Source organism: Saccopteryx bilineata, chromosome 1, assembly GCF_036850765.1.
Source record: "Saccopteryx bilineata isolate mSacBil1 chromosome 1, mSacBil1_pri_phased_curated, whole genome shotgun sequence".
Classification (NCBI taxonomy): Eukaryota; Metazoa; Chordata; class Mammalia; order Chiroptera; family Emballonuridae; genus Saccopteryx; species Saccopteryx bilineata.
In genome coordinates this window covers 405,359,670-405,382,717 of record NC_089490.1, presented here as the reverse complement: position 1 = coordinate 405,382,717, position 23,048 = coordinate 405,359,670, and the positions used below count along the sequence as shown (strand labels likewise).

The following is a 23,048-nucleotide window of genomic DNA, read 5'->3' as shown; positions in this document are numbered from 1 at the left end:
CTGCATCCCAGTTCACGCACTATCCGCTGCGCACTGCTAGGTCAGGCATGCTGGGTTTTTTTTCTTTTTTTAAATTAAAGTTTTATTTATTGATTTTAAAGGAGAGAGAGAGAGAGACTTGGAAGGGGTGGGAACCATCAACTCATAGTAGCTCTCATATGTGTCTTGATTGGGCAAGCCCTGGGTTTCGAATACGTGACCTCAGCATTCCAGGTCAACACTTTATCCACCGCACCACCACTGGTCAGGCTGCACCACAGGTTTTTCTCGGATCGCCCACTGAGGGGCACTTGCGCTGTTTCCGGATCCTGACTATTGCACACAACGCTGCAGTGACCGTGGGGGTGCATGTCGTGTTTCTCATTAGGGTTTTGGAACCCACAACTCCTAAGGTGACAATGGATGGAGCTGCCCCAGGACTGCACACACCACGTGTTCCCTTCCGTCCCCGCTCCCTGTGAGGACAGACAGGGACTGTGGTTAACGGGAGAGGCCAGGAGACGCCTCCGTGCCACCTTCCGTGTTGTGCAGCAGGAGGAGTCCAGAGACGGGGTCCCCCAGGGAGTTCGGGGCGGAGTTCCAGTCTGGCCACTGCGGGGTGGCTTCAAGCACAGATCTTCTCAGGCATGGGTGTCTAAGTTAGCAGTGACCCAAATGGCCTGGGACACACTGCGGCCCGGTGGTCAGAGAGGGCCTCTCCAGGCTGGATCGGGCTCCTCGGGGGGAATGGCTGCTTCCGAGGAGACTGAGAGGAAGGGGTTGGGATGGACGGGGCGTGCATTCCAGGAAGAGGGGACTGGCCTGCACGTGGCCCCAGCAAAAAGCAAGGCACTGAGACTCAGCGTGACCACAGGACACGGGGCTTAAGGCACAGGCTGAGGCTGACACCTCCTCCAATGTCAACCCTGGGGGAGCTCCACCCTGGGTGTGACAGGAGGGCATGGCCAGCTGTGTGCTTTGATGTTCATTCCAACTGCCCAGTGCAGGCAGCGTGGATTCAGGCGAGCCCACAGTGGAGCAAGACTGATCAGTGGTCAGCAGGGGAGTGAACTGGCCCCGTGGGGTGAGCACAGCTGTGGAAGGACCACAGAAGGCCACTGATGCTGATTCCAGTGGCGTCAGGTGGGAGGTGGGTGGAGATGGTGCCCAGGTTCCTGGACAAGAGGGTGGGTGGTGTGGCATTTACGTCATTGATGGACTAACTGGAGTTGAACATGCTTGGTGCTCGAGGGGAAGGAGTGGCCGAGTTGTGACTGTTGCCAAGGACTGGGGAAGTTGGGGTGAGTGAGGAGGGCGCAGGGTGGGGCCCCCATTTTGAGCTGAGCCCTGGAAGGACTGTGCTGTCCTTTCCTGAGACAGAGACCCTCGGGAAGGCCACAAACCAGGCAAGAGGCTTCTCTGGCCTTTGATCTCTACTCCAGAGCCCCTGCACCCCCAGGGCACATCCCTGGTGTCTGTGACGTTCTCTGGGCAGGACACCACCTTCCAAGGACATCACACCCAAGAGTATGCACCCAACAGGAATGACACACAAAAAACACAACTGCTGAAAATACGTTTTTTATTATGCAAAGAATAACTTTTTTTTTTTTGTATCTTTCTGAAGCTGGAAACAGGGAGAGACAGTCAGACAGACTCCCGCATGCGCCCAACAGGGATCCACCCGGCACGCCCACCAGGGGCGAGGCTCTGCCCACCAGGGGGTGATGCTCTACCCCTCAGGGGCGTCGCTCTGCCGGGACCAGAGCCACTCTAGCACCTGGGGCAGAGGCCAAGGAGCCATCCCCAGCGCCCGGGCCATCTTTGCTCCAATGGAGCCTTGGCTGCGGGAGGGGAAGAGAGAGACAGAGAGGAAGGAGGGGGAGGGGGTGGAGAAGCAAATGGGCGCTTCTCCTATGTGCCCTGGCTGGGAATCGAACCTGGGTCCCCCGCATGCCAGGCCGACGCTCTACCGCTGAGCCAACCGGCCAGGGCCTGCAAAGAATAAATTTAAAACATATATTAAATAGCACCAATATCTTACGCGTCAAGATGTTTAAATATAAGGCACTTAAGAAATAGCTGTATAGACCTGGGGTGGCACAGAGGATAAAGTGTCGGCCTAGAACACTGATTGCTGGTTGGAAACCCCGGGCTTGCCTGGTCAAGGTCAAGGCACATATGGGAGTTGATCCTTCCTGCTCCTCCCCCCGTTCTCTTTCTCCTCTCTAAAATGTTAAATAGACTTACACATTTTTCTAAAAAAAATAAAAAATTTAAAAAATGTAAAATCCTAAAAATTATTTTTCTAAAATGGCTCTGTAAACTGTCCCCCATGCCTCACCTGAGATGATCTAGTGCTAGCCCAGGACAGCTGCAGGCTTGCCTGTCACTGAACTGATCGTACATTTCACCCACTTAATAATGTCACATTCTGTTCAGGGCATGCGGACAACACAGTAACTCGGAGATCAAGGAGTTGGTGGGGACAGAAGACAACCATCAACCCCTCCTGCCCACAGTGCCTAGAAGAGGGTCTGTGGAATGTGACTCCACCCCGCACAATAAGGGGGTCCATTCCCGAGCAGATTAGGGACCCTGGGTAACCTTAGGACCTGCTACAGGTCAGCCACACTGGCCACAAGGAGTCCCGGACGGGCCGTGTCCAGCAAAGAAGCTCTCTTGGTGCACGGACCTCCCACTGGAAGCTTCACACGAAATCCATGCAGACAAGAAAGGGGCTGAGCCCCGTCTGGGATTCATGAAGCTTCCAATGGGATCAGACCCAGGAAAGAAGATCACCCCTCCCCATTCAGGATGCTGCTTAAAGTCACACCCTGTGCCCAGAGGTTACTCTACTTTGGGGTCTCTGCATGCCTCCCTAAGATATTTTCAGCAACCAAGTGGTTTATAATATTGTGCAATTCCTCATGGAGCTCCATTTTATGGAGGGCCGCCATGAGTGTGAACGGGGACGCGTCCCTTCCCAGCCTGTTCTTCCAGCGGACGAGCATCTTGTAACATTGTTCCCTCAGATTCCCTGGGTTCTCGTGTTCACAAATATCAATGTCATTTTCTCCGAGTCCGACAAGCCTCATGAACATCTTCCAGTCTTTCGCTGGAACCTTACGTACAAATTCATAACAGATCTTATTCTTAGCTGAGAAAACAGAAATGAGAAAGGAAGACTTGGTTACAATTCCGGAAGGCTCACGGAGCGTCGCTGTAACCGTTCCCACCTTCCTCCAGGCCTGGCTCCGCCGGCACACCATGGCACCGGGGAGGGGGGCCCTGGGCCACCCAGGCTGACCTAGAAGAAATGCAGGGGCTATGGGACCAGGTGACCGTGGTTAGCCCTGACCTGCCATGGGTCTCGACCTGCCTGTTCCTCATTCACTCTGCAGCCAGTGAGCCGTGAAGGGACCCGGTATCCCAGGAATGCAGGACTGGGCGGGATAACGAGTCTGCTGGGGTCGGCCCCGCCCTTCCTCCTACCTCACCAGAGTGGCCGTGAGGCGTCAGGACAGAAGGCTGATGCCAGGGGCCCAGTATAGGATCTGACACCTGGGGCTGAGTTCTGTGGCCTCACTGGGCTGTGGACCGTCCGATATCTAAGTCTATAAAGAGGGTGGATCCCCACAGCTGTCAGAGAGGATGAGATGAGAAATAGCACCAGGCTATTTACATAATTCCCCTTTCCAGAATTCAGACATTATATCTTGACATTCACACCAAACAAGAAAGAGTTACACCTCATCAGTCACTATAACTGAAGAATTTGAATGACTTACCATCACAGGACGTGTCCTTCAGAAAATATTATTGTTTATATTGCTGCAGAGAAAAGACAATGAAATTGTACCGGGAGAAGACACCTGTGTGAACACTTGCAGGAAATTCACAGAAAACTAAAGTGTCATTGGGTCTGTGTGGCAGCAGTGGGTGGGGACAGGGCAGCCTTTGTGACCACACTCCAGAAGTCACCAGCTGTCCCCCCAGGGGGAGCAGGGAGCTCACAGCCACCTGCCTCTGTGTCACACTCCCCCAGGACACAGCCTGGGCCTGGGGCAACACTGCGTTGTCCCTCTGCCCCAGCTCTGGAGGGCGAGGGTCCAGGGCCCGGATGCTCTGAGTGTCCCCCTGACCCCTCCCAGACCTGGGCCCAGGGGAGACGCCTGGACCAGAACCTCCCTCACGGCCTCGGATGGAACCAGCCCTGCCGACACCTCGACCTTGGACATCCTGTCTCCCGAACTGGGACAGTGAACTTGTGGTGTTTACGCTGCCTGGTCTGTGTGCTCTGCCGTGGTCGCCCCAGGAAACCCAGACAAGAACAGACGAGAGCACAGAGGGAGCAGTTACCACAGCCCTGCACACAGTAGGTGCTCTATAAACGCAGGCCGCACTGTTACGCAGACCCTCCCAGGGAGCTCACTCACCTGCTCCAGGTGCCTGAGGGAGGCTGCCGCCTCGGCCTGAGCCTGCAGCCCCGGGGCCGGGGGAGCAGCAGTTTGCAGCTCCTGCTCTGGGGCTGCCTGGCTTCCTCCGGCCACCACCTCCTGCAGCTCAGTGTCCTCCCCAGGCTCCTCTGAGGGTCCTGGGCGAGTCCCGGCCCCAGGTGCCAGGGCTGAGTCCCCCTCCTGCAGCAGTGGTGTTGTGGCCTCGCCCGGGGCAGGTGGGCCCCTCTCAGGGTCCGTAGCCGGCAGTGTGCTGAGCTGGATGGTACCCAGTGACTAAAAAACAAAGTCATGCTTTTTGTGACAGGATTCAGTAGCACAGTCTGATACAAGCCAGTTTAGGGGGACAGAAATGACAAGGTGTCTGGTAGACCACCAGGGCCGTGCACTTTCACTGAAGAGTGCTTCACGGGGTCAGGGTCCAGCTCTGTCCCCAGCTCCCTGGGGGTTCCCCAAACGTGTCTCTCTTTTTTTTTTCCCCAAACGTGTCTCTTATGGGCTGAATGGTGACTCCAAAAGGGATGTCCACATCCTAAACCCTAGCCGGGACCTGAGAAAGGGTCTTATTTGGAATGGAGTCTATGCAGATGAGGCCACACGGGATGACAGTGTCCCTAATCCCTGTGATGAGGGAGTGTCCCCAGAGAGAGCTACTCAGAGACACAGAGTCACTCGGGGGAGGGGGCCAGGTGAGGACGGAGGCGGAGACCAGAGTGATGTGTCCACAGCCAAGGAACAGCAGGACTGCTGGCAGCCAGCAGAAGAGGTGAGGGGAGGGGCGGGAAGGACCCCCCAGGGCCTGGGAAGGAGCCAACTCCCCCACATGGATTGCAGACTTCTGGCCTCCACAGTGGGCAGACAGGGAGGCCCTGTGTTTAAAGCCACACGTTTGGGGTTATCTGTTTCGACAGCCCTGGGGAACCCGGACAAAGCCCTGTGCCCTCAGTGTCTCAGTTTCCACTCCGGGGTCTAGACCAGCAGAGATGAAGTCGTCTCTAGCACAACGTTTAGGATCTGCTGAGGGGGTGCAGATGGTTCCGCAAATGCTGAGGTGTGTATATGGGGGGGACCCCGGCTGCCTCCTGCCACCCTGGGGACTCTCTGCGGTCCTCAAGGCCTGACGACCCGACCGCAACACTCTCAGGAATACTCACACGGCTGCTTGGCTCACTCGACTTTTCTGAAAATCAAAAAGAAAAGGAAATGAAAATGCTGTCATGCACCACATAACAACGTTTCAGTCAATGACAGGCCACATGCCTGACCGGGCGACAGAGCAGTGGATAGAGCGTTGGCCTTGTATGCTCAAGACCAGGTTTGAAACCCAAAGGTCACTGGCGTTAGCACGGGCACACCAGCTCAAGTGCGGGCCACTGTCTTGACCATTGGATCATAGACATGACCCCATGGTGGCTAGTTTTAGCCCAAAGGACGCTGGCTTGAGCAAGGGGACATTGGCTCGGCGAGAGTCCTCCCGGTCAAGGCACATGCGAGAAAACAATCAATGCACAAGTCAAGAGTTGCAATGAAGACTTGACATTTCTCCTCTTTCTATTGTACCTTCCTGTCTGTCTGTCTGTCTGTCTCTCTGCCTCTCTATCTCTCCCTCTGCATCTCTCTCTCTCTCTCTCAGTAAAATAAATAAATAAATAGGCCTTCCTAGCACTCTCTAGCAAAGAAAAACATTTAAGAACAATAAAAAACGAAAGGCCACACAGATAACTGAGCAAGCACTGGAATACAATGGAGCTGAAACCATCCTATCACCTGGTGACATGGTCCTGCCATGGGGCCACATGTCATTTCTCCCAAGGCTGGGGAGACTCAGGTGTGAACAAACCTACCTAGTTGCCAGCGGCACTGAAATGTAGCAGATACGATTATGTACAGTAGCCATGCCGAACAATACAGAGCAACTATGTTACTGCTTTATGGACGCACTAGACTCAGCTCATGAGATGAAGCTGCCCTGTGTGATTTAATCTGCTGTCTGCACAGTAACGTGCTTGCAGGTCTGAAGCCCAGGTGCGACGGGCTACACCACACAGCCTGGTACAGGCTCTACCCTCCAGGTGCCCGGGCCCTAAGTCATGTTTACACAAAGATGAAATCGCCTAGGGACACGCTGATCAGAGCATGTCCTGTCATTACGCGACAGATGACTATGACTGATGTAACTGGACAAGGACTTCTACGGAGGAAATGCCTGCATTCAAAACAAAGGAAAAGTACTTACTTTTCCACAACATGCCCAAGGTGTGCAAAGCCTTCAGTCCTGCACACAAGGGGGAGTACCCAGTGAGTGAGCACGCTCAGTGCTCTCACCTCCCCGACCCCCTGTGGGGAGCTCCAGCCTCCTCCAGCTTCCTGGCCAGGAAACCCGGACACCCTGCCCCTGCCCGCTGCCCTGGGGTGCTGGTCTGAGCCCTGAGCCTGGTCCAGGCACATGGCACACGGCGCCCTGCCCAGAGCACCAGCTCAGGCACGAGGACCCCTGAGTGAGGAAGTGAGCGCAGCTCTGTTTTAAATGAAGAACGCCCCGCCTAGCACCTCCTGCGGTTCCTGACCTGGTTGCTGACCTGTGTCCCCTGCGGGGCAGCGCGGACTCTACTCTACCTGGTCTTCTACAGCAGCGGATGCCGATGCCGATGCCGATGCCGATGAGGAGGCAGATGACAGAGATGATGGGCACCCCCACTTTTACAAAGGAGGAGGAGCTCTCAGCAGAACCACTGGCTGGGTTTCCTGGAAGGGGGCAGACAGAGAGAGCCATAGTCAGGTAAGCATGTCACCCCCCAAGGGACACGTTAGAGAAGGAAATGCCTGCTTTCAGAGCTGGAACGGTTCTCCACGTCCAGGCCCCGAGTCTCTCTGGGTGGAGGCAGGACAGGCTCATCTGTCCGGCTCGCAGATGAGGACCCAAATGTGAAGGCAGTACCAAGTCAGTCCCACAAGAGTGGCCAAGATTGTGGTGTCCCATTAAAGGGCTCTAGTTTGAGTGGTCACTTCCTCCTGGGCCGGCAGGAGGCAAAGCCTGGCGGCCGGAGAGAGGGGGACGACAGCTGGTCCTGAGTAGAGCAGAGCCCGGCCACAGCGGCCCAGGGGACAGGCCAGAGCCCACCCCCAGGGGAGGTCTGTTGAGACCACTCTGGTGCCCTGTCCTCACGCTGGTGACATTACAGCACCAACAGGAGGCACAGACAGAAAAGCTACAGGCCAATCGGAGCGTGGACACGTGGCCACCCCACGAGAACAGAGGGACGTAGGACTCTTCCACATGAAGCCACTGATGCTCCAATGGCTTCTCTTTAGAATCAGATCAGGCCCTAACGAATATATCTTATTTTGGCATTAAGATATTCTTTAAATGGATGATTTCAAATCATTTTATGGAAATCGACAAGCTAATTCAGAACTATAAATTGATACCCCAAAGTACAAGAGCAGCTCCGAGAATACTGTGGAAATATGGTGTCATGTCCAAGGACAGATAGAAAGTCCCAGATGGACGTACTCAGGTGCTTGGTTTACGACCAGGTGACACCGAGACTGGGGGAAGGGTCGATGTTCCCCACACGGTGCTCCGTCATCTGTGTGTGTGTGCACAAACCACATGGAGCCACAACACCTGCCTCACACCACGAACACACCAATGCCAGCGTCATTGTCAGATGAAATAAGAAAGATTCTGCGATCATATGAGCAACATCTTGGGATAAGGAAAGACTTCTCACAGGGGATCAGAGAGCAGCAAACATAGGAAAGTGGGGACAGACCAGACCATGTTACCAGGAGGAACCTCGGTCTATCACAACCCCCCACAAACTGGTACAGAGGTACCCTGACTGGGAGGAGACATTTCTAGAATAAAGGGTCTGCATCCTGAGTTATAAATGAGAAACAATCCCAGATACAACCATGAAACCCACATAAAAATGGGCACGGGCCTTGCCCAGACTTAACCCAAGAGGCACAGGCTTTCGGGCCCCCTGCACCCCCGTCCCCGCCTGGGCCCTGGAGCGGCTTCCTACCTGGCTCTGGGTTTCTGTCCGTGGCACACACAGTATCCATGCTGGCATTGCATGTCTGGAGGGTGGCACCTTTACATCTGACCAGAAAGAGGGAGGAAATCTGAGTGTGATCTCCGGGCTCAGGCCCCGCCCAGGCCCCGGGACCTCCCCCCGCCCTGGGCTCTCGGTGCCTGGCATTCCCCAGCTATCTGGCCCAGTGTGCTCCAAAGAGAGCAGAACCTGGGAATGCTCGGTGGTTCCCGGGGAAGGGGTCCCGCTCCACCTGCTCCTAGAAAAAGCTGTGTGGTGCGAGTGTGGACCTGCGGTCACCACATCTCTTCCAAGAGGGAAGACGGTCCACAGCTGGAGCCCACGGAGAAGGGCACAGGCGAGCGAGTAGAGAGAAGCCAGAGCCCTGAGCAGACCAGACCTGCAGGCAGCTCTGACTGTACACTCGTCAGGCACATGAGTGAGCCCGCCGGTCAGCCTGGCCGGCGTGTACTAAGGGGCCTCCAATGCACCCCACAGACTGCACTGTTCTGCAAGTGCTCTATCCACCTCTGGGTTATCTCCCTGGAAGATTCCCCCAAGCCCAGGCCCACCCAGCATCTCAGGATGAAACCTTATTTGGAAGCAGGGTCTTTGTAGACATGCTCTAGTCAGGTGAGCTCATACCGGAGTAAGGCAGGTCTTAACCAATGACCATGGCCCTTCAAGACAGCAGTCTGTATGCAGAGAGCAGTCTGTATGCAGAGAGCAGTCCATATGCAGAGAGCAGTCTATATGCATAGATCAGTCCATATACAGAGAGCAGTCTATATGCAGAGAGCAGTCTATATGCAGAGAGCAGTCCATATACAGAGAGCAGTCCATATGCATAGATCAGTCCATATACAGAGAGCAGTCTATATGCAGAGAGCAGTCCATATACAGAGAGCAGTCTATATGCAGAGAGCAGTCTATATGCAGAGCGTTCTAGATGCAGAGAGCAGTCTATATGCAGAGAGCAGTCTATATGCAGAGCGTTCTAGATGCAGAGAGCAGTCTATATGCAGAGAGCAGTCTATATGCAGAGGTCAGTCTATATGCAGAGAGCAGTCTATATGCAGAGCGTTCTAGATGCAGAGAGGAGACAGCACACGGAGAGGGTGACGTGCAGACAGAGGCAGAGGTCAGAGCAATGCGTCTAGGAGCACAGGGGCACCAAGGAGCGCTGGCCCCACCCAAAGCTGAGAGCCGCAGAGGCCGGAAGGATCCTCCCCAGAGCCTTCGGAGGGAGCGTGGCCCTGCCACACCTGGACGGCGGACTCCCGGTCTGCAGAACTGCAGGAGAGTCATTCCTGTTGGTTTTGAAAGTGTCCCGTTGTGGTGCTTTGATACAGATGGACCCGGGACACGCACGCAGTGACAATGGTCATTCCTGGGACACAGTTCTGCCCTTCTCCCAGCCCAGAGCTCCCATCCTCTGGAACTTTGTATGGCTTTCGTCCTCCCTCCCTCCCCACCTTGCTGCAGAGACCTGTCTGTAAAGGCAGCTCTGCGCCCTCTGCCCCTCATGGAACCGTCACTGTCCATGTGCTGACTGACTCCAGCACTGCTGGGCCTTGAGCCCGCAGTTCCACCTGCAGACTGCAGGGGGCACTGTTGTCTGTGGAATGAGGGGATCTAGGAGTCAGTGGATGAACTGAGTCAGCCCTGCCATTTGCTTGATTTAATCTACAGAATGGCTCCTCCTGGTGGCTGGTGCTACCATTTCACAGATGGGGAAACCCAGGGGGCAGCTGCATAAGTGACCCACAGAGGACAAGTGGTGGATGGGGGAGCTGGACCCAGGTTGTTGGATGGCCCCGTGCCCCAAGGCTGACACACCTGGTACAGCGATTGCAGTTCTCTGTGCAGTCCTCGGAGTCGCAGTAGGTCCCGGTCTTACACTGACACCGCCGGTCTCTGTACCGGTCGCAGTCACTCACCATCTCCTGGTCGTCTAGAGGGAAGGCAGGGGGTCAGTCACCAGGGCTGGGACTCTGTCCCTGGCTATGCTGGCATGTCTGGCCCCTTAGTCACCGGAACTGACCTGCTCACTCCGTCCTTTCTAACGTTTAGGGACGAGGTAACAATCAGGCTGGATTTCCTGCAACTGGGGTGACTGTGGAGGAGCAAGAAGGACCGAGCCACACCTCAGAGACACCCCAGATTATTCCTGTCTGCTCCTTTGCTATGAGTATTGCCAGCAGCACACAGAGAACGGACCGCAGAGAACCCCTTGCACCCACACCCACTGGGACAGCTCTGCGGTCACACTGATGACACCCTTCCGGGCACAGGGGCGACCACCGCAGCCCGCCAGACCTCCTCCCACGCTGATGCTTTACAGACAGGCAGGGTTTCCAAACACCTCTGTCCAGCTGTCCCGTCTTCCCTTCTGACCCACTGGAAGAACCATGAGCTACATGTGACATGAAATAAACATGAGAGGGACCACAGCCCAGTCTGAGACCAAGACCGTCACCCACACCCCTGGGGCCCCGACCCCACACCCCCGAGTCAGCCCTCTGTGATTTTACCTCCAGCCCCACGTCAGTGCAGCCGAACGTACCATGCTGGGCAACTGTCCACTCCTTTGGGGCTCAGTCCTGTTGTCATGGTCTAGTGTCACTGGGGGACACTATGCAAACTCACACAGGATTTATACCCACTCCTCTGTCAGTGGACACTGGGTGGCTCCTTGTGATGCCATTACATACTGTCCCCAGTGTCAGCGGACATGGGGAAGAGCCAGCCCCGGGGGAGACAGGCAGGGACGGGTGGTGGGCAGCGGCGTAGGCACCCTTTGAACTCGTGATACCGAGCTGAGCCGTCTTCTTGTCTCTTCAAATCTTAGTATGTGGGTACCCGGAGCTAGCTTGTGTTCATGCTGTCAGTGTATCAAGTTTCATGAATATTCCTGTTTTTTCCTTTTCCTTTCTTCCTCCCTCCCTCCCTTCTTCCTTCTTTCCTTCCTTCCTTCCTTCCTTCCTTCCTTCCTTCCTCCCTCCCTCCATCCCTCCTCCCTCCTTCCTTCCTTCCTTCTTTTTTGTGACAGAGTCAGAGAGAGGGACATATAGGGACAGACAGACAGAAAGAGAGAGAGATGAGAAGCATCAATTCTTTGTTGTGGCACCTTAGTTATTGATTGCTTTCTCATATATTCCTTGACCAGAGAGGGGGCACAGCACATTGAATGAGCCCTTGCTCAAGCCAGCAACCTTGGGCTCAAGCTGGTGACCTCGGAGTTTCAAATCTGGGTCCTCCACTGTACCACTGCCTGGTCAGGCTTCTTGTTTTTTCAGAAATAAAATGTATACGGCCCTGGCAGATAGCAGAGGTTGCAGGTTCAATCCCTGGTCACAGCACAGACAGGAACAGCTTGATGTTCCTGTCTCTCTCTCTCTCTTTCCCTCCCTTACACTTTTACTGAAACCAATCAAAAATATTTTTTAATTATTTTTATTTACTCACGTTAGAGAAGAGAGAAAGAGAGAGAGAGATAAAGAGAGAGACAGAAGGGGGGGAGGAACAGGAAGCATCAACTCCCATATGTGCCTTGACCGGGCAAGCCCAGGGTTTTGAACCAGCAACCTCAGCATTCCAGATTGATGCTTGATCCACTGCACCACTACAGTGTCAGGCCAATCAATAAATATTTTTAAAAAATAAAAATAAGCCCTGGCTGGTTGGCTCAGTGGTAGAGCATCAGCCCAGTCTATGGATGTGCTGGGTTCAATTCTTGGTCAAGGCACACAAGAGAAGCACCCATCTGCTTCTATCTCTCCACCTCCTGCAGCCATGGCTGGATTGGAGCGAGTTGGCCCTGGGCACTGAGGATGGCTCCAAGGCCTCTGCCTCAGGCACTAAGAAGTGCTCGGTTACTGAGCAACGGAGCAACGCCCCAGATGGGCAGAACATAGCCCCCTAGAGGGCTTTCCGGATGGATCCTGGTGGTGGTGCATGCTGGAGTCTGTCTCTCTGCCTTCCCTCCTCTCACTGAATAAAAAAATAAAACATAAAATTGTCGGAATGAGGTGCACACCCTGTGCTGAGATTTTCCTTCAGAATGCACTGATCCTGAGATTCTTTCCCTATAACTGACATCTTTGAAACGTTGTATCTTCTTTCTCATCCTCTTATCCTCAGAGCTTTCAGGTTTTCTTAAATGTTGTTTGCTCACATAAACACCCAACACATCCTCTGTTAGATTAATTCTAAAGTTATCTTCTTTTTTGCTTTTGTAAAAAATAATGGTATCTTTTCTCTACAGTTATATATTTTTTAATTTTTATTTATTTATTTATTTTATTTTTTACAGAGACAGACAGAGAGTCAGAGAGAGGGATAGACAGGGCAGACAGACAGGAATGGAGAGAGATGAGAAGAATCAATCATTAGTTTTTCATTGTGCATTGCAACACCTTAGTTGTTCATTGATTGCTCTCTCATACGTGCCTTGACCCCGGGCCTTCAGCAGACCAAGTAACCCCTTGCTGGAGCCAGCGACCGTGGGTTCAAGCTGGTGGGCTTTTCCTCAAACCTGATGAGCCCGCGCTCAAGCTGGCGACCTCGGGGTCTCGAACCCGGGTCCTCTGCATCCCAGTCCCATGCTCTATCCACTGCGCCACCGCCTGGTCAGGCTACAGTTATATTTTTAAAACCACTTTGTTGCTGATATATGGAACCTGAGGCAAACGTCTGTGTGCTATTCTTGTAGACGGCAGCTCTGAAATCCTACTAGCTAAGAGGATTCTTTAACTGCAGACACGTTTTGTCCTGGTAAACGTGCCCCTGTGATGGGGACCTGGCAACCCCATCACCCTGCTCATCTGTAATGACTGCTCTTGGGGTGAGCTCTACAGCCTGGTAGAAGGGGTGTGTGCTTTAAAATCCAAAGAATGCGTGACCGGGTGGTGGTGCAGTGGATAGAGCATCAGACTGGGATGCAGAGGACCCAGGTTCGAGACCCGAGGTCACCAGCTTAAGCGTGGGCTCATCTGGTTTGAGCAAAAGCTCACCAGCTTGAACCCAAGATCGCTGGCTCCAGCAAGGGGTTACTCGGTCTGCTGAACGCCCGCGGTCAAGGCACATTTGAGAAGGCAATCAATGAACAACTAAGGTGTTGCAATGCACAATGAAAAACTAATGATTGATGCTTCTCATCTCTCTGTTCCTGTCTGTCTGCCCCTGTCTATCCCTCTCTGACTCAGTCTCTGTAAAAAATTAAAAAATTAAAAAAAAAATCCAAAGGACCCCGCATGCCTGAGAACAGCGTACTTACCCTGCCGGCACCGGGAACACTTTTTGCATTCGCTCTCCCTATTGTCGTAGGGCATGAAGGTGTCAGGTGGGCATGGACTGCACTGTTTGAGGTGCTTCATGTCACAGGGTCCACTGACAAAGTAGCCTGTGGGAGGGGTGGGGACATACGTAAGGTTGCGGCTTGAGAAACAGACTCACCTGGTCGCTGAGGCCTCTGCCCCAGGAGGTCCCTCAGCACCTGACGGCCAGTCCCCAGCACAGCGCCAACCCTCACCTCCTAGCTCCTTGGAATGTTCTGGATGGTACCTGGCCCCAAGTATCCCAGGACCTGGGAACCTGAGTCAGCCCAGGTGTTCCCGATACCCTGCAGCTCGGGCAAGAGGGGTTCTCAGGGTGCACTGGGGTACACTGGGGCCCAGCTAGGGCAGGAGGGGTTCTCAGGGTGCACTGGGGCCCAGCTCAGGCGGGAGGGATTCTCAGGGTGCACTGGGGCCCAGCTCGGGCAAGAGGGGTTCTCAGGGTGCACTGGGGCCCAGCTCGGGCAGGAGGGGTTCTCAGGGTGAGCACTGGAGCCCAGCCGACCTCCTGTGCCTCTACCCACCCGGGGCCGCTCAGCAGCTTCCGGGACAGTTTCCTGTGGAGCCTAGAGACCTAGAAACAGGTGCTGGGCCCGCAGGAACCCGGTGGACTAGCTCCTGCATTGTGCAAAGACTGTCCCTGAGGCTATAACAACGTGCCGTTTGCATGCATGTTGAGAGCTCAAAGGTTTCATGTTAGACAAACTGTGCCTTTTATTCATAGGTGTACATATGTGTGTGCAGTGTATTACAGGTGTGTGTGCACACGGGTGTGTGCCTGCATAGATACGCATACCTGTAGAAGTGTGTACTGTATGGACTGGTGGTGTGTGAGCAGCTGTGTGTGGGGTTCAGTCCCTGAGCTGGGAGCCCCGTACGGCTCAGACTCATGGCTAAAGGGAGGCATGTGGCGGTGTGGGTGGGGCTCAGACAGCGGGGGTGCAGGTGTGTGGCTGTGTCTTTCTAAGAGGAGACCCTAGAAGGTAGGGGCACTGATAGTGTGTGCGCAGCAGCCTGTGTGTGTAGATGGGGGTGCAGTGTGGGGGCCGTGGCCTTGATCACATTCCACAGAAGGCCCAGGAGCCTGGTCCTGACTGACAATGAGGGGATGTGGTGGGAGGGAGGGCAGAGCAGGCCCTTGGAGCCTGGGGCCCCCGCTGCGTTACGGGATAATTCAGAGCATCTTCATGATTGTGAGTGAAACTCCGTGGATTAGCTGGGCGTGCTGGCAGCAGCAGCCACTCACTAGAGCTACCGACCACAGGTGTCCTTCACACTTCCCCTGAGAGGGGGACGCTCCTGACAGGATGCTCAGGGGGAGTGTCCACCCTGGGCACGCACCCCACTTCTGTCCTCCAAGCTCTATGAATGCACCTCACCAATGTCAGAGTAAGCACAGAGACCCCTCTGATCACAACAGAGCCCTGCAGTGGGTGGGTGGGTAACTGCTCAGGTGAGGCCCGCCCACCTGGTACTCCCCACCCAGGGCGGCCTGCAGCTCTGCACAAGGGGCTGAGCCCCCACTCCCAGGTCAGGTCTGCCCAGGGCCCAGGAAGACGTCCTGACACTCACCAGGGGGGCAGAGGTCACAGCAGCGGCTCCCCAGCTCATACTGGTTAGGTTTATATTGGGTCACGTTGGTTGCCAGGATCACCTTCAATCACAAAGGGAGACTGGGTTAATCAAGAGAGGCCTCTGAGCCGGATGGACGTACATGTCCCCTGCATAGACACATGTCAGCCAAGGTGGACGGCCACCCACCAAGCACTGTGCCCATCACGGGGAAAAGGGTCTTATATGCCTGTGTCCTTGCACTTGCTCTGTGGGGCAGGTGTAACGCGGGGCCATCTGTAGTTTCCTGAGGCACATGGTCGTGGATATCGCATCCCCTGCACCTTTAGAACCAGGGCCCGCCTGCTAGGCAGCCTCGGACCTGAGTCTTTGCTCCAGGACGCAGTTGGCTGTCTCAGCAGCTGCATGGGACCTCCCTTCCTGCCTGAGTCCCCTCGTGTCCCATTCTGAGAATGCCACTCCCGCCGTCCTTACGGGACAGTGCCCGTCACCTGTCTCCCCCTTCGTCTCCCACTTGTGTCACTCAGGGTGTCCTGTGTCCTTCCTTTGAGGCTTGGCTCTAAAAACACCCAACACTAAGTTTTTCTTCCTCATTCAGCCTGATAACCCACAGATGTGTCTAACCTATGTCTATGTACAGGTGTACGTCCTGGGTGGCTCCTGTATTTAGATTCTGTCTACCCTCTTAATTAGAAGTTTGATATCTTACTTTCTGCTTGACTATTTCCTTCTTTTCTTCTGGCTTTTACTTTCTTTATTTTCTGTTCCCCAGATCCTTTTCCCCCTTCACTGCAAATTCGATTCTATTGTAAGAATTTACTGATTTATGCTGTATGTTTGGTTGGGGAAAATGAAACTGATACAGATAGGTTTACAGACAAAAACTCAGTTTGCAAACACCATAGGAGTAACAACAACAACAAAAATAATAGTAACTTAGCCTGACCAGGTGGTGGCGCAGTGGATAGAGCGTCGGACTGGGATGTGGAGGACCCGGGTTCGAGACCCCGAGGTTGCCAGCTTGAGCGCGGGCTCATCTGGTTGAGCAAAAGCTCACCGGCTTGGACCCAAGGTCGCTGGCTTGAGCAAGGGGTTACTCGGTCTGCTGACGGCCCGCGGTCAAGGCACATATGAGAAAGCAATCAATGAACAACTAAGGTGTTTGCAACAAAAAACTGATGATTGATGCTTCTCATCTCTCCTCGTTCCTGTCTGTCTGTCCCTATCTATCCCTCTCTCTGACTCTGTAAAAAAATAATAATAATAAAAAATAATAGTAACTTAAAGATGATGGATTCCGGCAAACAGGGCTTGAGCTAAGTCATCACAGTCAACAAGCCAGGAAAGGGACAAAGCGATGTCACAGGTGCTGTCTCTTTAGATGATGCAGCTAAAATGACACATCACTTCTGTGGTATTTTTGTCGAGAACACCTAACTGGGCTTTATTCACAAGAAACCATGAGAAGGGCCTGACCAGGTGGTGGCGCAGTGGATAGAGCGTCGGACTGGGATGCGGAGGATCCAGGTTCTAAACTCCAAGGTCACTGGCTTGAGCACAGGCTAACCAGCTTGAGCATGGGGTTGCTGGCTTGAGTGTGCGATCATTGAAATGACCCCATGGTTGCTGAGCTTGAGCCCAAAGGTCGCTGGCTTGAAGCACAAGGTCGCTGCCTTGAGCAAGAGGTCACTAGCTCTGCTGTAGCCCCCCGATACCCGTCAAGGCACATACGAGGAAGCAATTAATGAACAACTAAGGAGCTGCAACGAAGAATTGATGCTTCTCATCTCTCTTTCTTCCTGCCTGTCTGTCTCTGTCCCTCTCTCTGACTCTATAACTCTGTAAAAAAAAAAGGCCCCAGCCGATTGGCTCAGTGGTAGAGCTTCGGCCCTGGATGTGGAAGTCCCAGGTTTGATCCCCAGTCAGGGCACACAGGAGAAGCACTCATCTGCTTCTCCACCCTTCCCTCTTTCTTTCCTCTCTATCTCTTTTCTCCTCCCGCAGCCAAGGCTCCATTGGTGCAAAGTTGACCCAGGTGCTGAGTTCCATGGCCTCCGCCTCAGGTGCTAGAATGGCTCTAATTACCAAGGAGCAACAGCCCAGATGGGCAGAGCATCACCCTCTGGTAGGCATGCCGGGTGGATCCCAGTTGGGCTCATGCAAGAGTCTGTCTGACTGCCTCCCGCTTCTCACTTTGGAGGGGGGGGAGGAAAGAAAGAAAGAAAGAAAAAAGGAACAAAACCATCAGACAAACCCAAATTGGGAAGCACTCTATGCAATCACGGGCCGTGCTTCTAAACGGTATTATGGTCGCGGAAGGAAAGGCAGACTGAGGAAGGGCTCCAGCCTGCTCAGGACACCATGGCAACAGCTGCCCAAATATGAAGGTGGCCTGCAGACCCAATGCCACCCTGACCCGGATGTCACCCGATCTGGTCACTGCACAGCAGGGACCTGGGATGCCGTTACCTTTGCAACATCTGGGTGGGAGCAAAGCAAGTCTGTGGTCTGGTTTATTTTAAATTTTTCTTTTCTGGAAACTAATTTTTATAATTGGTTTCAAATTCACATTTGTTAAGCCCGTAGGCACGGCCACCATCACAGCCACCTGGCCCATGCATTGGATTCGGACAGTCAGTAAAGAAACAACAGAGCCAAGAACTGGTGGGCCATTATCTTTAATCCTAGCTTGCACCCAGCGGGCAAGTAAAACACACACTGGGAAAACACTTCCCTTTTCATTCAGGGCTCCCAAAGCCACGGACTTATCCGAGTTTCCTAGAATCAAAGTTTCTACCTCACCAGCCTTATTCACCTCTGTTCCCCATCTCCTTCTCTCTGCACAAACTCTGCACAAACCGGCTTGTCCTTCAGCACTACACCATGTTGGCTGCTTCTCCTCTCCTCCACATGGCCTTTCTCTGCTCTCCTCCTAGAACACAATCACTTTTCCCCTAGAACATAATCCCTCATCTTTTAAAACCCTTTTGGCGCGAAAGCCCTCCCTCAACACACATTAATATAATCACGCCCATCCCAAGCAAGAAGGGCAACTAATATCATCACCTGGGAGGCAGGCTTCCACGTGGGCAGCGCCATCTTTAACAACGTGAGCATAATATATTTTATCTGTCCAACAACATCACTAAAAAGTGACCATTGGAAAGAGCGGCATTTGGTACCTACACACCATTGTGCAACCATCAGACTTATTTGGGTAATTACAAAGTGGGAAGTTAATGCAAAAGGAAACTTTAAAAAAATCAAAAACCTTTTCAAAGAGGAAAAGAGGCTGAGACAAGAGGATGAGTCTTTCCTGTCGGGCACCCGGCCGGGCCAAGAACAGGGAGGCTATCAATCCCACACCGACCCGGAGAGCCATCTCAGCCCAGGCTGGTCCCACCGAGTCTGGAAGAACACTGAGGGCAGCTGTGTCCTGGACTCCAGCCCCACCTGGCTGCCCCTGAAGTCTCATTTCTAGCACCTGCCCCTCCCAACACCGCCCATTCTCCCAGCTCCTGTCCTTCCTCCACCTGACCAGGCAGTGGCGCAGTGGATACAATGTCGAACAGGGATGTGGAGGACCCAGGTTCGAGACCCTGAGGTCACCAGCATGAGTGCGAGCTCATCTGGTTTGAGCAGGACAAACCAGCTTAAGTCCAAGGTTGCTGGCTCGAGCAAGGGGTCCCTCGGTCTGCTGGAACACCCCCTACCCCCGGTCAAGGCACATATGATATGAGAAAGCAATCAATGAACTAAGGAACCACACGAATTAATTGAAGTTTCTCATTTCTCTCCCTTTCCTGACTGTCTGTTCCTTTCTGTCTCTCTCTCTGACACAAAAAAAAAGAAAAAAGAAGAAGCTCCCTCTCCAACCATCCCCCTTCGAAGGTGGCCAGGGAGAGTGCAGAATTTTAGTAACTCCTTTACGTGTGCCAAGAGATGAAAAGGGTTGAAAACAGCTATGCTATTATGACAATGTAATTACGGGAACTTACACTTGAAAAATGTTACTGAGCCTGACCAGGAGATAGAGCCTTGTACTGTGATGTAGAAAGCCCAGGTTCAAAGTCTCAAGGTCACCGGCTTGAGTGCAGGCTCGCTGGCTTGAGCGTGGGGTCATAGACATGACCCCGTGGTCTCTAGCTTGAGCCCAAAAGTCGCTGGCTTGAGTCCATAGTCACTGGCTTGAGAAAGGGGTCACTCACTCTGCTGTAGCCCCCACCCTCTCCCCTCAAGGCACATATGAGAGAGCAGTCAATGAACAACTAAGGAGACTAAGGAGCCACAATGAAGAACTGATGCTTCTTATTTCATTTCTCTCCTTTCCTGTCTTTATGGGAGGGAGGGAGGGAGGGAGGGAGGGAGGGAGGGAGGGAGGGAGGGAGGAAGGAAGGAAGGAAGGAAGGAAGGAAGGAAGGAAGGAAGGAAGGAAGGAAGGAAGGAAGAGAAAACTGTTACCGATATTCAGAAAATAGTGAAACATCCGGCCTGTGGTGGCGTGTTGGAGAGAGAGACCTAAAATGTTCAGGTCGCCAGTTGGAAACTATGGGATTGCCTGGTCAAGGGACATAGGACAAGCAACAAGCCAGCAGTGAACAACTAAAGTGAACCAAGCATGACTTGATACTTTGCGCTGCCACCCCCACCTGTAAATAAATCAATAAATAAAATCTTTTAAAAAAATAATGCAACAGAGTATCTGTAGGAAACCATTTCCGAGTGAATGCTAGCAGTAGACAAAACTCACTTTATTTATAAGAAAAAAGCCCCCCTCTCCAACCCTGGCAGGATAGCGCCCCAAAGCACAGAGGTTGCTAATTCCATCTATGTTCCTCTCTCCTTGTCTCTGCTCCTTCTTCCTTCTCTAAAATCAATTTAAAAAAAAAATGGACCAGACCAGTGGTGGCGTAGTAGACAAGGCGTGCACCTGGAATGCTGAGGACTGGGGTTTGAAACCAGAGGCACATTGAGAAGCAACTACTAAGAGTTGGTGCTCCCACCCCTTCTCTCTCTTTTCTCTCTAAAATCAATGAGTAACATCTAAAAAGAAAAAAAACAACCTCTCCTCCTCCTCCGTAGGCGATGGTTCTTCGAGCAGCTGGGTTTGCCACCCTGGATGGCGGGGAAGCGACACTCGCTGTCACGCGCACACAGCGCCCGCGGTTAACGCCTGAGACCGCCACCGACAGCGGCGTGGCGGGGTCGGGGTGGCGGGGAGGATGTGGACGGCACTCCTGAGACGTCTGGAACTTGGACAGTCTCCAGCTGCCCGCAGAACCTGGGCGCCACCTCGGGCCCACCCTGCAACCCCGTGTCCCCCAGCAGGGCGCCCGCACTCCGTGTCCGAGCGCCGAGCGCGCGGGCAGCTCCCGCTCCGGGCATCAGCCGAACCCGCAGCTCCAGGCTGCGCTCCGCCCTCGGCTCCGCAGGATCGGGGACAAAGCGGCCAGGGAGCGCCTGGGGCCCGGGGACCCCTTAGATTCCTTAGTCTCCCCGCCTGCACCCGAATCCCGGCGCCCCCGGAGGTCCTGAGACCCGCAGGCGTTGGGGGAGGGGGACCCCATTCAATCCCCGCGTCCTCGCAACTCCCCGGAGCAGATCTGGTCCCGGCACGAGTTGGGGGAGGGGGACACCATCCAGTCCCCTTAGGCCTTGTCGCATGGTCGTACCCCGGATTCCCCATCTCGCGCCCGGCTCCACGCGCACCCACCACGGCGAGAAGCTACTCACCGAGACCGGTAACAACAGGAGAAGCTGCAGCGACCAAGCCATGGCGCCGACAGCCAGGAGGGCGGGCCTGAAGTCCAGATATAGGTCTGCTGGCTCGAGCGGGGCGGGGCGGGGCGGGGCGGGGCGCGGTTCCGGCTGCCGGGCCGCTTCCTTTCTGAACTCGCCTTGGGCGCAGCTGCGGGAAAGAGATTTGTAGGCGGTCTCGGTCCAAAGGTGGGCGGAGCCTCTGATCCGTTCGATTCCCCACAGTGAAGGGCAGCTATCTAAAGGGAATGTCCTAGTCTGGGGGGGGCCAGGCAGGCCACCCGGAGGGACCCTGGGTCAGTTTGCCGGGGCGGCCCTGACAAAGCCCCACACCCCGCGGCTTAAACCACAGACGTGCAGGGAGGGCCTCACCGTCCCGGAGGCTGGAAGTCCCGCATCAAGGTGTCCAGGTGTTTCTCTGAGCGAGAGGGACTCTGCTTCAGCCTCTCCCCGCTCCTGGGGCTGCTGACAACCATGGCGGTCCTTGTACAAGCGTCACTGTGTCTCCCTCGCCTCCCTGTCTGTGCCCCAATCTCCCCGTTGGGTAAGGACAGGAGTCGCCTCGGACAGAGCCCTCTAGTCCTCTATGGCCTCACCTTTCCCCTCAACGTCACGTTCATTCAGTCCCAGCAAGAATGTAGGAACAGTCTAAAGAGACGCCTGCTGATGTCACTTGTAGGACAGAGTTTCTTTTTAATTTAATTTATTTATTTATTTATTTTTCTGAGAGAGAGGGTGAGACAGGGAGAGAAATCAGAAGCATCAACTCATAGTTCTGGCTCCTTAGTTGTTCACTGATTGCTTTCTCAGATGAGCCTGATTGAGGAGGGGGGACTCCAGCAGAGCAAGTGACCCCTTGCTCAAGCCAGCGACCTTGGGCTTCAAGCAAGAGACCTTTGGGCTCAAGCCAGAGAGCATGGGATCATGTCTGTGATTCCACACTCAAACTGGTGACTTCCCAGGGTTCCAACCTGGGTCCTCAGCATCGGATGCCGATGCTCTAACCACTGCACCACCACCTGGTCAGGCTCTTTTCAAATTTTTTAATTCATCTTTAATGTCATTCACATTCATCCTTATTTCTTTGTTCGTGTTTCTGGAAATTAAAAAAAAAATTTCTTTTCTTTTGCTATTTTTATTTATTTATTTTTTTTTGCAAGAGAGAAAGAGAGAGAGTGACAGAGACAGAGACAGACAGAAGGGGCAAAGAGCAGGAAGCATCTCGACTTCCCCTATGTGCCTTGACCAGGCAAGCCCAGGGTTTCACAGTGGTGACCTCAAAGCTCCAGGTTGAGGCTTTATCCACTGCGCCACCACAGTTCAGGAACCATTCACTTTTATTTTTAATGATTTTTTTTTTTTTTAATTTCTGGAGAGAGAGGGATAGATAGGGACAGACAGACAGGAATGGAAAGAGATGAGAAGCATCAATAATTAGTTTTTTGTTGCGACACCTTAGTTGTTCATTGATTGCTTTCTCATATGTGCCTTGACCATGGGGCTACAGCAGACTGAGTAACCCCTTGCTCTAGCCAGCAACCTTGGGTCCAGGCTGGTGAGCTTTGCTCAAACCAGATGAGCCCATGCTCAAGCTGAGCTGACGACCTCGGGGTCTCCATCCTGGGTCCTACACATTCCAGTCTGATGCTCTATCCACTGCACAACTGCCTGGTCAGGCTATTTTTAATGATTTTTTTAAAAAGGATATTTTTCTTCCTTTTACAGAGAGAAGAGGATGGTGGTGAAAGAAGTATCAACTTATTTATTTATTTATTGTATTTTTCTGAAGTTGGAAACGGGGAGGCAGTCAGACAGACTCCTGCATGCGCCCGACCGGGATCCACCCGGCACGCCCACCAGGGGGTGATGCTCTGCTGCGACCAGAGCCATTCTAGCACCTGAGGCAG

The 23,048-nt window shown here is 53.6% G+C and overlaps 1 protein-coding gene across 1 annotated transcript; it reads right to left on the bottom strand.

Moving 5' to 3' along the window:
- Positions 1 to 1,590: 1,590 nt before the first annotated feature.
- On the bottom strand, positions 1,591 to 21,617 carry LOC136319741 (tumor necrosis factor receptor superfamily member 14-like). Its single transcript, XM_066252867.1, has 12 exons — positions 21,514 to 21,617; positions 21,118 to 21,292; positions 15,385 to 15,466; positions 13,755 to 13,880; positions 10,316 to 10,430; positions 8,468 to 8,544; positions 7,053 to 7,181; positions 6,673 to 6,711; positions 5,591 to 5,616; positions 4,419 to 4,712; positions 3,771 to 3,813; positions 1,591 to 3,139 (listed from the first exon to the last, which is right to left on the bottom strand). Exons 1-11 carry the CDS (start codon positions 21,615 to 21,617, stop codon positions 3,799 to 3,801), a joined length of 1,182 nt encoding a protein of 393 aa, XP_066108964.1. The 3' UTR covers positions 1,591 to 3,139; positions 3,771 to 3,798.
- Between the last annotated feature and the right edge of the window lie 1,431 nt (positions 21,618 to 23,048).

Excerpts from the sequence above, each read along its gene's own strand:
- LOC136319741 (XM_066252867.1), bottom strand. The coding sequence starts at position 21,617 with ATGGTTGTCAGCAGCCCCAGGAGCGGGGAGAGGCTGAAGCAGAGTCCC. Across the intron at positions 13,881-15,384 it reads CTGTGACCTCTGCCCCCCTG|GCTACTTTGTCAGTGGACCC; the intron begins GTGAGTGTCAGG and ends CCCCTCCCACAG. Across the intron at positions 10,431-13,754 it reads GTGTTCCCGGTGCCGGCAGG|ACGACCAGGAGATGGTGAGT; the intron begins GTAAGTACGCTG and ends CCTTCCCTCTAG.